Below are 15,490 nucleotides of genomic sequence, written 5' to 3'. Positions count from 1 at the left end.
TACTCCACACCAATCAAAAACGTTGTACATTTAGATAAGAAATGTGAATGCCCACAACAAATACACAACGCAACATGGCGTACTATAACCGTACGCCGCGCGTAGCGTTGACGTTAGCAGTGAATGAACCGCGCGTCACGATTGCCTTGTTGCGATGCAGGCCGGCGCGGCTGGCCGCGGCTAGCGATAGCTAAGCATTGTTACCACGCAGTTGAAATGAACTACCCGCACTGTCAGGAAATTTCGAATCTGATAATATTGCTCGAAACTGTTCATGATCGGAGACTAAATCCAATGTCCTTCGTAGTTCGGACATAATAATTTCTCTCTCGTAAACATCAAAGGCCACGGCGTCGGCCATTTTGCGTAACAAAAATTACCGGCAATGAAAGCGTTGAAAATGAAAATTTACGTAAAGAAGAAAAATGTGAAGTAGGTAACACAACCTGGAGGTTAATAATTCGGTTCGAAGAACCAAAATTATGTTCAATGTCGTGAATGCAGGGATTCAACCTCGATCGCACTGTACTGGCTATGACTGGTTTTTAATCGTAAGTCCAGTTGAGTCAGTATCACTTATCACCACCACAAGTATAAAAGGGCGCGAGGGATGTAACCAAAAAATATATGTTTTCACGGGAGCTGGTATCCCGTATCGACCTTATACAGATATTGATCCGATTAGTGAGTCCTTTCTACCGCTTGAGGCGCGGCGGTGCAGTAAGTAACCAATGAACTGCAGCGGTTATTTCAATCGCAGCCAATACGATAAAAACCCAATGAACAAAAAATTTAAAAGAAGAACAATCCTCCAAACTGTGTTAGCCGAAAATAAGAGAGAGAAAAAAAAATATATGTCTAAAAATGAAGAACTCTGTTCCTAATAGCTATTATGAACAGAGTTAATTAATAAATAATTAACTAATAGCTATTCGTATTATTTTGTTTTTATTATAAAGAATTTCTTTTATTTATATTAACTTTTAATCTGACCCTCGAATCGAGCCGTCGAACAAATTTTCTCGCTATCGAAGTTAAAAGCAGAGTGTGTATCTCGTTCATAGAGGCCATTCTATACTCGACTTATACATTAGCCCTACCTTCGGCTCGAGTGATAACGATCTTGGTTAAATAGATTTTTTTATGTCCTTGTAGCACAATTTACTATTTTATAGTATCATCTTAATTAACTATCCAGGTGGCAGTGGAATTGCAAACAGGGCCCTGCATTGCAGGCAGTGCAAAAAAATTTAGGTCTATGGTCACTGACCTCTATGGTATTGACTGTTGTCTATTAAATAAATGTAAATAATTTTTGGTAAATATTGTCTGGTGATTGTGCTTGTGCTTTGATTTGTAATTGTTCGTTGAAAAAATAATCTGTTTCTCCTGTAAGTGACGAGTCTGATAAGAAATTAGAATGCCTCGAAAACCATGCTATTGGACGCGTAAACTGGAATTTGAATTGGTTGATTTCGTACGGAAAAGGGAATTTATATGGAAACCAATCGGCAATACAAATCACCATATCCAAAAGAAATATAAAGCCTACGCGGAATTCGCATCAAATCTTGGCTGCGATTTTACAGGTAAATTTTATTTTATTGATATTTCAAAAGCATAAAACAGTCGTACTGTCGAAACAGTCATAAACAGTCAACAGCATAAAGTAAGACTAAAGGACTCTCCCAACAGCCAACAGGAGAATTTGAAATGATTTTTAAATGACTACTACATTTTTTTAAAACCTATGCGACGATGTGATTCGGCATGGACTTAACACTTATTGCCTAACCTACTCAGACTCACAGATCTTTACAAGAGCAGAATCTTATCTTATCCAACTCTGTAGATGTGACATAGCTGAGGTTTCCAATTATTACCCCCTACATAAAGCGAATAATGTAAGCTGCTTTTCATTCCTAAATTTTTTAATAAATGTCTTATTCATGTTATATTATGTTATCTGTAATACTTTATGTTTTGCGTGCAATAAAGTGTTTCTTCTTCTAATGATTTCTTACGTGATTTCAATGCTCTCACTGATAATGTTCATGATTCATGAGAACATTTGCTACCATGTCTTAACTATTTGTGACATAAGTGTTAACAAATGTTAGGATACATTTTTTTGTAACAGCATCTAAAATCATGGCAACATCCCTGCCGCAACAGTGAGTGCTGTGAATTTAAGTACAAGGTCCCAAGTTCAATTCCCTGCAGGGGAAAGTTTCTCTAGGTTTTATTTCTACCACCCTACCAACAAAGACTTGCTGCTAAGTTATTTATTGTTCCAGTGTGATGTTGACTAGAAACTGATTAGGAGTATGATTACCATTATCCCTAAACGGTAGCCCGCTATCATCTTCGACTGCATCATCACTTACCACCAGGTGAGATTACAGTCAAGGACTAACTTGCAGTTCAATAAAAAAAGAAATAACAGCCTCTAGTGGTTAGTATGTTGGACTGTAAATCACAAGTCCCTAGTGTTGATCTCAAGGTTGGGCCAACTAAGTTGCCTACAATGCATACAGTATTATTTTGCATCCTGCATGTGTCCTTACAGTTTCACATTACATATAACTTGATATGATTCTTCACTACCACTACCATACATAGGAGAAATGTTCTGGAGTAATATATTGTCCTAAGGTGGAGATGGATGTATGAAATTAAATTAAATTAATTATTTGTCGTCCTTCCTGAAACACTTACTGAACATGGCACCTATACTGTGTTCATTGTCGATGTTCAATGAGCTCTTGGACTGTAATGCTCAATGGGATCTATTCCATGACTGGTGGAAAGCATTATTAAGTGAATTGTTGAGATACTCTGACAATTTTGAAAAAGTAATCACTATAAGTGATAAGGCTGTCTTTGTTACACAAATTTAATTGACTTGTACCTTTGTTCTCTTTTATTTATTCTTGTGTGCAATAAAGTATTTTTGATTTTATTTGATTTGACCTTTACTTCAAAATATGCATTAAAATTGTAATCTTTGAAATTGTTGAGATCTCTTGGCTGTCATTTATGAAAACCGTTAATTGTAATATTTTGTTGCTCTGCTTCAATGCAGGCTTGGCCAAAAAGTTTGTTGAACTGGAATATAGTTATATTCCACTGTGCAAATGTAATGCTTGGTTACAAATCCCATGAGAGACATTGACTGGTTAAGTCCTGGGCTGCATTAGGAGGATAGACATAAGACGGTTTTATTGCTTCTTCTTGTAAGTTGAATAAAAAAACAATGGCAGTGGTTTGTATTTTAAAACCTTTATTTCTTGTTAAAGCACGCTCTGTGAGAGATCGTTGGGTGAATATTCGAAGTACCTTTAACCACAACCTTCGACGAGTTGATAAATCTAAGGAGATGGCACAATCTTCCTCTGACATCTTTGTGCCATGTTGGCCTTTGTGGAAACCATTGCAGTTTTTGAGAGAGGCAACAAAGGAAGACAGCGTTAATTATGATGTAATTATATTAAATTATCTTTATTGCACTTTATCTGTTCTGTACTAGAACTTTCTTCTAAACTTTGTTCCTATTAGCTATCTATGATTATTTTTACAAAATAGTAGTTTAACATTGTATTTATCCATATGGTTAGGTCATGTATATGTGTTTGCGTAACTTACATGAATAGGCAATATTTTAAATAAAAGTCATACACAATTCTAATTTATATATTTTAATCGTTGTCTACATTATAAAAGAAAAATAAACAATCAAACATAATCGTATCGTAAATCGACAAACGTAAACAATCACTCTATTGGCATTTCTATCACTTCTAGCAGAAACAGTACAATAATAAAAACAAAAGTACATACTTCTCCTGTTTCTGGGCCTGTCTCCAGTCAGTACTTGCGTTGTATGTATAAATGAGTCTTTATTGTTATGTAAATTTTCAGGACTACCCAATGCAAGACTACAAAGATTTAGCATCCAAAATTGAAGTTAAGGAAGAATCTAAACCGGAATTCGACACAGAACTGAACATAAGGCAGAGAGGTGAAAGAACAAACCGACCAAGAAGAAAATCTATAAAAAAATTGGGTCACACAAGTAATTGTAAAAAAGTTCTAGACAATCTCATTACCACAATGACCCCATTATTGAATACAAGTTCTCAGAAATCACAGTACTGGTTCTTCGGTCGCCACGTCACAGAAAGGCTCTCTGCTATGAGGAAAATTGATGCTGAATGTGCGAGCCGTGGTATTGTACAGCTATTGACCACCTGAGAAACGCAAAGTCTAAAGCTGACTCATTTGACAGAATAACTAATTGACTGAGAAACACTAGTCTTAATAAGTAACTTCACTTTGAGTAGGTCTACTTTATTTATTTTTTTGTCATATCCTTTTTCATTAATAACAAGAACGAGACTATGGAAAATAAAAAAATAAACCTACGATAGACTCTATTTATAGACTTTATCTTGATCTCTAATAATGCTATAAAAGTTCAGTTTTCAGTTTTGACATAAAGTCAAGTCTACTCTCTTTAATTCGAAACTCGAAGGTCTTTTAAAAAAACTACATTATGTGAATATATCCATAATTCCATAATGTAAATTAATTAATCTTTCGAAAGAACTCTGTTATATTGGTTTGCTTCAAAACACATTGCTTCCGCTCAGACTGCTCAATAACTTGTTTTTAAGACATTAAGTGACTGAAATGATTATTTTTCCTTTTTTTTAATTTATTAATAGGGGGAAATCGAGCAAGTTGATCACCTGATGTTATAAGTGATCACTGGTGTCCATAAACATCTGCAGCACCAGAGGAGTCACTAATTCGTTGCCGGCTTTTAAGGAGTTTGTTTATTCGCTTTTTGAATAACCCTAGATTGTATTTTGGACGAAACACAGATGGCAGATTTTTCCATATTTTGCAAGTGCGCGGTATAAAGGATCTGGTATTGCGAAAAGTAGAATACCAGGCATCCAGACGATGAGGATGGAATTTATTTCTACTTTGCTGCTTCTCCATAGCCCTAATTTTGTAGACAGAAGCTTTGTAAGGTATCGAATGAGGTTATTGCTTCTATAACTGAAATCTCCGCCAAAAGTTTAATGTAACGTCCTCATCTTCATCGTTGCTTTTTTCATTCGTATCTGTCGCAGCTAAAATTTCGCCGTCGGTTAGGGAACCTGAGACAGCTACATCTTCATGCACTTTAAAAACTCACACTCAACTACACTGTTGGTTCTACTGCTGCCTCTTCATCATCCATAATTATTGGAAGATTTTTCTAATTTTCTTTCATGAAACCCGACTTTTGAAGCCGTTGATAATCGTTAGGGTTTAACAGCTCTACTCCCTCCCTTGTCAATCCGTAAAATAGCTGTTAGAACCGTGATAATATACTGATGAACCCAAGTTTCGTCTCCAGTAACAATTCGACTCAATACACCATCCTTGTCTTCATTGCAGAGGTCCAAAAATGCACGTGAACACTCCACGCGTTGTTCTTTTGTAGAACTTTTTCTTCCCCCTCTGAAAAATTTGATGCATGTACAATGAAGTGAGCATCATAATTACCAACGTTGTGTAAAATTATAGGAATAAATTTGGGATTATTATTTATATTATATAAATTTTGGCACCAAGTGTATTACAGACACCCGCTAAGTCACCACAAATTTATCAAAATCTATTTTATGTTCTGAATCTTTGTCGCAAATATAACTCAATATTTTTTCTTTCATGTCCATCGTGAGAGAAAGAGGGCTAGTTACAGTTAAGTGTTGATTTAAAATACTTTTTGAATCAAGTTGAACTAAAATATTATTTCTCTCCATTTTTGTAGAAAGCTTACGATGTCTCGGGATGTTTTCAAAATCATTTAGAAGTGAATGCATAAATAGTCTATCTGAATCAGGCTCTTGGTGTCTTTCACGCTCTTCTCTCATTACAATACTTTCCTCTAATACCTGCACCAAATTATCGTCGTCACTTGTCTTCTTTTTGGAAACAGGTCGTTCAGCTTGAGCACTACCGCTGCACAGTGTGGTATTTGACCCCAAAACCTGGTCAAAAATATTTTGTGCTTCTGGCAATTGCCAGGCATTTGTTGCCATTACTACAAATTTGTATCTAAGTGCTCTTAACGATCAATCCTTGAGTATATCATACAGAATACAGTACAGGGTTACACAGAAACGGGTTATTATGATCGGGATAAAATAGAGTAGAATAAAATATTTATATGAATTATTTATTCTTCATCACTATCTTCTAAATTAAAAAAAAACACATTTGTGTGACCCCACAGATTTCAGATAGTAAATGCAAAACATCCAAAGAGAATGATTTTTTTTGGCTTTTTTGAGAAGCTCCGCATACCTGTAATCACAGGGCCTGAAGTCAAGAGAAGCCTATTTAGGACATCGGCATTAAAGGCCACACATGAAATCTTCCTTGAATAATTTTGTCTGATTGAACGTATATGTTTATTCCGCGCCTCCGCAGCTTCTGATAATTGATATAAAGATTGCTTCTTAATGACTTCGACTCAGTCTCGTAGTATCTTGTGTAAAGTGGGAGACATAGGGTAGAAGCTGTACAGTGACACATATAGTTCAGCTGTTTCTTTTGAAATGCTTCTATATTTATCTCCATACCAGAATATACCTAACCATAATGTATCTAAAATAACTTTAAGCCTGTAGATTAGATCTTGATCTATTTCTTGTTATGACCGCAGATATGTCATATTCATTGAAGTTTCGCCTGCTTGTTGCCATCATTTGTATTTCCAAAGTTGGCTGTGGGGATGTCCACTAAAAGTCCAAGTTTTCCTTTGAATCTTTCCTAAATCTCTGTCTAGTTACTTTCCACCAAATCTTTGTCTGCTGCAGTGGGCCGAACATTCCATTTTTAACAGGCAGCCTATATGCCACATGTAAAATACTTTCAAAAAATCTTATGCGAGCATGAAGCAAGGATAATCCAAAGCTCTTTATTGCACTCCTTCGTCTTTGTAAGGTCATTAAATTCAGAAGAAGTAGCACCGCACAAATCGATGTAGTATGAGTGGCAGCATTGCATACCTGTCCATCTACCATAGTAAATAGCATTTTATGCCTAATGGAAATACCTTCTATTTTGGTTTTGGAAAGCATGGCAATCTGTGAATTTATGTAGTAGTCTCCGTGACAAATCTTGATCAAAATATTCATCCCAGATGATGATTTTCGATGCCGCTAAAACTTTGGCCATTGCTGAGTGTTTTGCAATATAACACGTTGGTTCTTCAATAGTTTGAAGATTTAACGGTAATTTTAATGCTGAATGAGCCGTACGTCATCCTCCTAACAATGTGGCTGCTATTCCAGAAGAAGCAACTGCAACCGCTATGTTGGATCTCGCCCGAACAGTTGCTAAAACTAAACACATGAGGAATGTCTTGCCAGTTCCTCCAGGGGCATCTAGGAAATTTATACCACCATTTTCATCATCGATTGCCTTCATTGAAGTATCATAAACTTCCTTTTGTTGGTAATTCAACAGGGGTACATACGTTTGAACTACTAAATCTAATTCCTGGTGATCATATTCACGTTCCCGTTCCAATTCTCGATTAAATGCGTCATTCATTTCACGATATGGCGCTGGCATTCCTAACCTGATTAATAAATTACCGCACATGAGGTTATGTTAAGGATATATAACTGCCTGACAGTGAGCAACGCACTTTCTTTATATAGATGTGTTGGATGTCGCACTGGTTTCTTGTAAATTACTTTTATAATTGCTCTTTGTGGAACCCCCCCAAAACGTCTTCGATAACCGCATTCATTTCACTGAGCTAATCCGTGAATTCATTAAGATTGTCAGGGCAATCGGATATACGGAGAAGATAAGCATCTGCTGCTCGCCTACCCTGCACTTTATTGCTACACTTCACTACGGACACTGACGAGAATACACTCTTGCGCCACAATAGTGCAGCCATAAGGGCGACCGCGCAAAATGCCAGCACTCGTATCCACAGCCGAAACACCCGTAGCCGCAAACTCACCGTGTACGGTACTCAGATATGCCAGGTCATGCAGCAGGAGCCAGGTTTCCTGCAGCGCCACCACGTCCGATACATTACACAGACCCCGCACACTGTCCAACTTTAACTTGTGCCTTTTACCTCACTTTTGTTCCTGATCCATTCACACTTTGCTTATCATCTCGATTATCAACAGTCTTATTTACATATTTTCTGAACCAGATGAACCTCCTAAAATATATAAACTCAGGCCACAGTTCATTATTCGTAAATAATGTCAAAGTACTTCTAGGTACACAAAACTTAAAAGATTCGCATTCGATTCGAAAGACTTCGCATTAAATACTTTCTCTGGCGATATTTTTATCTTTGTTTTATCTAACACATAATCCGCTACATCCTTCTCCGTCGTTTCTTTTGAAACATTGTATATGTACAACGGAATCCATTCCCCGCCTTTATCATTTCGCATAGAAATTTCGGTCAGGCCACCAGCTGTGACCCCGCGTGACGTCGGCACTGGCCCAGTTGTAGGACATTTGCAGTTTAAAACGGTGGCCTCCACGTGCTCCCGAGTCTTCGCTCGCTACGAGGGTGTGACAGAGACAGATTTATCTGCCGCCACCGCCGCTACGCTAGCGTACGACGAAGACAGTCGATCGCAAACTCGTTTCTGCACTGTCTGATCACTGAGTGATCTTTTCAATTTCATATTTAAAATCACTTTTTGTTAAACATTCATCTTTAATTTCTAAGCATTTTTCATTCAAGGACTTTATTTCTTTTTGCATAATTAATATATCTTTCAACAACCGCCTTACGTCTACATGGTCAAACGACACGGGCGGCAATTTTTGGAGATCTGGCGCCACAAAAATAGGAATATCATCAGGCTCAGTTCCTTTCAATAGCCTAATAATATCCTCTATATTCCTGCTGTTTGTATCCTCTCCTTTTCTTTTCACCTTCCTCTGCGGCACTGACTCGAACAATAAACATTTCGCTTCAATCATCTCCTCGGAGAAAGATTGCCTGCATATCTCCGACGACGTGTGACGACGCGTGCTTTCAGCTGACGACTCCGACGCTGAAGATGTCAAAAAAATGGTTCATTAAAGTAATGAATGGAATAGTACCAGCACTATCCAAAAATGTTGATGATTTTAATTCTTCACAGCAAAGTTCGAGAGTTTTTGTGACACTCATGCTGAGTAACTGGGTAGCTTAACTTTCATAACCTGGTTACGAAAATATACATGTCTGGGTGATAGTCTGTTTGCAAATCTTTTCTTTCCTTCATTTTGTTGCAATCGGTTTAAATTAAGAAGCAATTGCCATTTTATTATTCTCATCAAAAAATATTTTCTTGTTTTCAAAAGCATTTCTTACTCTGTCACGTTATCAAACTAGATAACGTGACAAGGATCTATAAAAATGAGTTTTCATGTCAGATATATTATTAAATTGACAGCCTAATGACTCAGCAGTAGTAAAATTTGCTTTACAGCTATTAGTATAGGTACAGGTATTTTCCAGTTTTCAGTGAGCGATAGTACCATACCTGCGTTGCTTTTTCATTTTGTGGCCCTGTACCAATATTAACTAAACCAACCTTTTTATTTTTGAAAAGCTTTTGCTGTTGAATGGCCATTTCGTCAAATACAAGCGAGCATACTACGGGCTTTTCTAGGGTAGCACTTGCAGATTTTAGCTTTAGCGCTTTAAATGCTTCTTCCGTAAAGCCTGCCTCCGCATTGATAGAGCTGTACCAACTAGTCAATGTTCGAGGATGTGGTAAAGCATAATTGTAACTTCCTTACATATTTATAGACAGCCGGTGAATAGTAATGCAGTGTGAGTGCAAACTTTCGAACACATAGGGAATATGCAATTTTTTTTTGGCTGCCTATACTTTTTCAATGTGTTAATATTGCTCTACGATTGCAGCTTCTTTAAAAAGTTTGTTTTCGTCATTAATAACACTTTCTACAGGAAAATTTGATTTTAGTTTTTTTACTATGTCTGTTAATTTGAGATTTTTAAATTTTTAAATATCTGCATTGTCTTTTTAATTTGATATTTGTTTCGAATTTTTTTTTTTTAGCAGCTATATTTTTCTTAGATCTTTTTTTAGTTTAATTTTTCTGGGTGTGTCAAATATAGATTCTGAATCCGAAACATGTACATCTAATAATGAAGTAGACGGCATATATTGCGTATCCTCTGAATCTTTGTGTCCTCTGAAAGTTTTTCAACAGGTAAAGCAGATTTCTTAAGGTACCTTCGTCCATATTTATCCATATTACTTCACGAAAGTGTTCAGAGCAAATACTCGTATGTTCTGATGGTAACCATGTCTCTTCACTTCTGTAGTTTTGAACGAATTTTATCCATTGCTCTCTTTTTTCATGTCCAGAAAAGCTAAAAAAACCGTCATTACAAATAATCTGGCGTGATAATGATATTTTTTTAATTTGAACTAATCATTAAAATAATACATGACATCATAATAATTAGACACAATAGATATATGCCGCAAAAACGAAGTCCTTACTATTATCACAGTATTTACGGCGCTTAAGTGTTGGAGCAGATTTAGCTGCACCCATTTTTAGGGACGTGCCCAGTATGGTAAGTGACCCGCTGCTAAGTACCAACGTATCCCATATCAGGGCAACACTCCGACATTTTTTTCGACGATAAATCAAAAACTAGTATGCATAAAAATAAACAAAAATCTGTTTTAGAATGTGCAGGTAAAGCCCTTTCATATGATGCCCCACTTTGTATTATTATCTGACTTCGAAAATTGAACCACATTTTATTCTTTTTTTTTGTGGCGTAACCACAAATTAACTGTTTTTAGGTTTTTTCCTTTACTTGTGCTATAAGACCTACCTATCTGCCTAATTTCATGATTCTAGGTACACGAGAAGTACTCTATAGGTTTTTTTTGACAGACACACAGTTTTTTTAGCATTTAAAAGTAAGTTATTAACAGTAAACCAGTCTGACACATATGACAAAGCACGGTTTACGTCGTCAAAATTATCTTTGTTTCTATCAGTCTTAAAAATGAGAGATGTATCATCTGCAAACAGTACAATGTCACAAGTGCCCCTGACATGGTGTGGTAGATCATTTATATACACCAGAAACAATGAGGGAACCAAAATTGAGCCTCGTGGGACACGCATTAAGGTAGATGATCCCTTAGACTTTGTGTCTTTTACGCATACCCTTTGAATTCTATCACTTAGATAAGAGGCAAATTGATGCCGTAGTGGCTTAGTTTTAATAACAACGTTTTGTGTTCAACGCAATCGAATGCTTTGGACAGATCACAGAAAACACCAATGGCATTCTGCGAACGTTCCCAGGCATCGTAAATATGCTTTATAAGTCTTGCGCCTGCATCCGTTGTACTACGACCTTTAGTGAAGCCGTACTGCTCCGGAATTAAGGTCATTTTTATGACCGGAAATGCTGTATCTTTTATTAAATCTTTTTACTATGATTTCAATAATGTAATGAATGAAACAAAAAAGTTTTCCTCTTCTTCATTTGTTTCAGCAATCAGTTTGCTTTACTTCCTATTCTTCATTAGTTTCATCAATCAGTCTGCTATACTTCCCCATCTTCATTAGTCAAAAATCAGTCTGCTATACCTCTTCTGCATCAGTTTCCTCCAAAGTATCCTTAATTTTTTTGTCGCGTTTTAATTGCAAATATTTATGAGAATAACATTTAGGAATAATTTGTTTGTCTACTAACTTTTTGAGGTCGTTGTATTTTTGGGAATTAAATTGAATAAAAGTTAAGTTTTGGTTCACTATTGTACAAACTACACAAGGGCACTGTAGTAGTTTCAACATCTGAGAGCATAGAATTTTTTATAAACATAGTATCGGGTATGGACTTTTTAAATGTCGCAATGCTTAACTTAAAAATTTGGAATTTTTGATTTTTTTTTTAAAGTTTTGCATAAAACTTCGTCAAATCCCAAAAAGTCTTGGCACTCCAACATACGCACTCGATATGGTGTTGGTTTTTTACGTGCCAATTCTACTATAGTTCGCCATTGAGAAGGTGCCCACAGGTAGCATGCATGCTTACAACAGGCATGAATGTGTGACCAGGAATGAGAAAATTTATTTGAATAGTCTCCAAGTAGACAGCAATAGACAAAAAAATCTCAACATACTCAACATAGTTTTATTTTCGTTCTGCCCGTAGCAAGAATCACAGTATAACAGTACTGTCTTGACGTTTCCACGTGCGTCCACCTCTTGAAGGTAATTGTACAAGCATGTTGAAATCTCATTAGCGCCACGATGGGCATCAACTTCTGTCCATATGTTACAATATCCTGTCTGAGTATTACTTTCATAAATTGTAAGATTGTACACAGCTAATTTTTCTGGAGTAGTATAATGCCATGTTTCACCATGTGGTGTTTTAAGGACTTTTTGCATATCAAAGCTTGCGCATTACACTGGGATCCACAGCATAAGTTTTTGGTGACATTGGAATCTTGTATAGGGTTCTTCTTTGCCACGTATGTGATTATCATATTTAGACATCTCATCACTATTTTTTACATCATAAGTCTGTGTCCTACACACCATACATTTATCCTTCTTGGGAAATTCTCTTTTAACCAATTTGAGAAAACTTTGAATGACATACTCTTCACGCCTTCTTCGTTACAGTTTTTATGCGATATAAGTTTAACATATTTTTGAAACTATCTGGTAAATAAATCTTGTTGGAATCCTTTCTACAATAATGAGCTGTTAAATTTAGTATCTATTGCAATTCCATTTTTTGAGGGATTATCAGCGGTCCTACGACATTTTGAATCTGTGACAGGTAAGCCCTCGTTATTTTCGGTACGACTTTTCGCGGTGCTAAGATATTCTGGTTCGGTGGCAGTTAAAAACTCTTTTATTTCAGGAAATACTTCAGCGCTGCTTTCTTCTGATCGATAACAGGTAAGCATATTTCATAAGTAGGTGAGATATCATTCAATGAATTTTCGATGCCATCTAAAAAATCAAATGAAGTTATGTCGGATTCTTTTTAAATTTTTTCAGTATTAGTTTCAGGATTCTCTAAATTTTCTTCGGAATCGACAGTCACAAGAAAATTATAAGATATATGGCTTGTATTTTGAATAACGCTGTTATTTGAATTAGTTACAAATTCTGATGAAATTAAAGTAAACTCGTCCCTTTTTACTTTTTCACGAAATGTACTGTAAGTTATTATTTGAAGACGTGCATGAATCTTGTTGAGCTGAAGACATTTTTTGTTTCAGACAAGTACGATTGTGGCTTTCGAAAGGTGGGAGGTTGTTTATAGCTGCTTTAAAATGGTGGGAAGTTGTTGGAGGAGATGAGTGTTCAGGCAATATTTTATTTTTAACTGATCGTATTTTGATTCAATCTTTGTACACAACTTCTTTTAAAATCTCGATCTTTTGCTTTTTTGGGTGCCCTTTATCAATTTCTAATTTATGCTTTAAATGTTCCTTCCAACGTTGACGTTCCATCTTAAACCAAGTTACACAAAATAATAAATACAATTAACAATAGACAGTCATGGGCAATGAGTAAAACAGTGCTCTTTAGAAAATCATGAACAATTTGTGTCGTATACGGTACAATTCAAGCGAGCAATTTTTGATACTCTCAACAAAAAAAACTATTGTAGTGTAAAAGAATACCTTAGTGGCAGCAATATACCTACTTAGTTAACTTTTGTAACTGTATAACAACATTTGCCTAATTAATTTAAAATGACATTATAACTTAATTCTTATTATTGTATTTTTATTCTTTAAATTGTAATGTAATTTATATTTTATTTTTTATTTTTATAAACGTTTGCACACTGTCTGTGACAGTCGATTGTGAAGGGTCTGTTTAATGAAATGTGTACTTGTTATGTACCCACAATTTGGCAAATAAATAAATATTATTATTAATAATAATAAAAGCACATAAAAAGCCTGCACTAAAGTTATAAAACTGATATCAAGATTTGTTGGGTATCGGCATCTCAATATCGGCGTCCACGCATAACTGTCGCGCGATTGGAATGGCGTACTCAGGGAACACGTCGAGCTGGGGGAAGGCGGCGGGTCTGGCTAGAGTGGCGTAATGATGACCGTACGCAAAACTATACTCTATTCTTACGATGTAAGTAAAATTTTTCGCTAGTAATTAAATGTTTGAAATGTAGTAACTGTTCGGTAAACACACACTGATTCGGACCATATTGCTGTATCTTTGGCAACGTTAAATTTTCGGGCGGCTGAAATGCTGAATCTCTTTAAAATCTACGTCCGTAATAGAAAAATAAATAATTATTGTCGTATCTATTTCATTTTCAAAAGTAGCGATATTTCCTATTTTTACAGCAATTTGTCGTGTAAACATCAGGAAAACTAGATAAAAGTCAATGGCGTATCATATATTTTTTTCATCAGGTAAAGTAAGGTCTCTGTAGGTATTACTTGTATTTAATTTATTTAAATGCTCTAGTGTGTTAATTTTTTGTTCCAAGTTTTTATTTTATTCCTCTTGTGATTTTAACGCTTATTTTGTTCTTCATAGTTGTTTACTTTAAGTCCTAGTCTTAAATTTAAACGGTGTTATTTTTTTTTTAAACTTATTACTTAACTTTCTTCAAACATGCACTAACTGAAATTCCAATTGTTTTAACTTGAAGCATTGATTGATTGGTTTGTATTTTATCTTTTCGAAATCGAAATCGAAAAATTGTACTTTATTGTACAAAAATGAGAGATAAACGTAAAAGAGCAAAAATAAGGGCATTGACACTTGTTTGACACTTGACACATATTTAATGTACTCTATGGTTGACACGCTTCTCCAACGCGGGTTGGCGGACAGTGGTGGACAAGTGGGATAGCGGGCTTAAAGTTAAAATATATAATTATTTGCTTTTATTTTCATCGACAAAAATTGAAGTAATTTTATTGATCCCGGTTTTATTCACTTTAATAATTAACAGTAAGTTGATGTTTGCTTGTAGCCATGAGACCATTGGTACATTCGTTAAGTCGTGCGGCAACCATGCAGTCGTCTTTGCTTCGTACGCTTTTTTCTATGCAGCGGTCTAAATGCTTCTCCAATTTTTTGATCAACTTCTCGTCTTTTGCATAGAATTTTCTAACTAAAGTTAGTAAATTTCCTGCGATTAATTGAACAAAATAATGTTAACCAAACCAAATTCGATGGATCCGTAGTCCGTACATATCTGGTTTTCGTAATTGATAACAATCATTATCGGAAGGCAGATAGGTACAATAAATTATTAAATATGGTTACAATATTTGCTATGGCAGCAACTTTGACGGCCGATTGGCGCAGCGCAGCAAATGTTTGTGAGATGAGCATGAATGTTTGTCAGTGTCTGGGTGTTTATATGTTTATTCTAAGT

The 15,490-nt window shown here is 35.7% G+C and overlaps 2 protein-coding genes across 2 annotated transcripts in view; one reads left to right on the top strand and one right to left on the bottom strand.

Annotated features, from left to right (window-relative positions):
• Positions 1–1,341: 1,341 nt before the first annotated feature.
• LOC120625143 lies at positions 1,342–4,436 on the top strand. The gene is made up of 3 exons (XM_039892105.1): positions 1,342–1,589; positions 3,300–3,481; positions 3,922–4,436. The coding sequence occupies exons 1-3, from the start codon at positions 1,421–1,423 to the stop codon at positions 4,252–4,254; spliced, it is 684 nt and encodes a 227-aa protein (XP_039748039.1). The 5' UTR covers positions 1,342–1,420; the 3' UTR covers positions 4,255–4,436.
• A 10,547-nt stretch (positions 4,437–14,983) lies between these two features.
• Positions 14,984–15,490, bottom strand: part of LOC120624953 (myotubularin-related protein 6) — a 66,635-nt gene continuing 66,128 nt past the window's right edge. The window contains exon 20 of the mRNA XM_039891795.1: positions 14,984–15,241. Coding sequence (XP_039747729.1) covers positions 15,048–15,241 — 194 coding nt within the window. The 3' untranslated portion in view covers positions 14,984–15,047. The remainder of the gene's footprint in view (positions 15,242–15,490) is intronic.

This window comes from Pararge aegeria, chromosome 7 (genome assembly GCF_905163445.1).
Source record: "Pararge aegeria chromosome 7, ilParAegt1.1, whole genome shotgun sequence".
In the NCBI taxonomy this organism is placed as follows: Eukaryota; Metazoa; Arthropoda; class Insecta; order Lepidoptera; family Nymphalidae; genus Pararge; species Pararge aegeria.
Note: the sequence above shows the minus strand (reverse complement) of the source record. Positions and strands in the feature narration are given on the sequence as shown.

Coding starts and splice junctions, on each gene's coding strand:
- LOC120625143 (XM_039892105.1), top strand. CDS start 1,421: ATGCCTCGAAAACCATGCTATTGGACGCGTAAACTGGAATTTGAATTG. Junction 1,590..3,299: donor TCTTGGCTGCGATTTTACAG/GTAAATTTTATT, acceptor TTCTTGTTAAAG/CACGCTCTGTGAGAGATCGT. Junction 3,482..3,921: donor AAGACAGCGTTAATTATGAT/GTAATTATATTA, acceptor GTAAATTTTCAG/GACTACCCAATGCAAGACTA.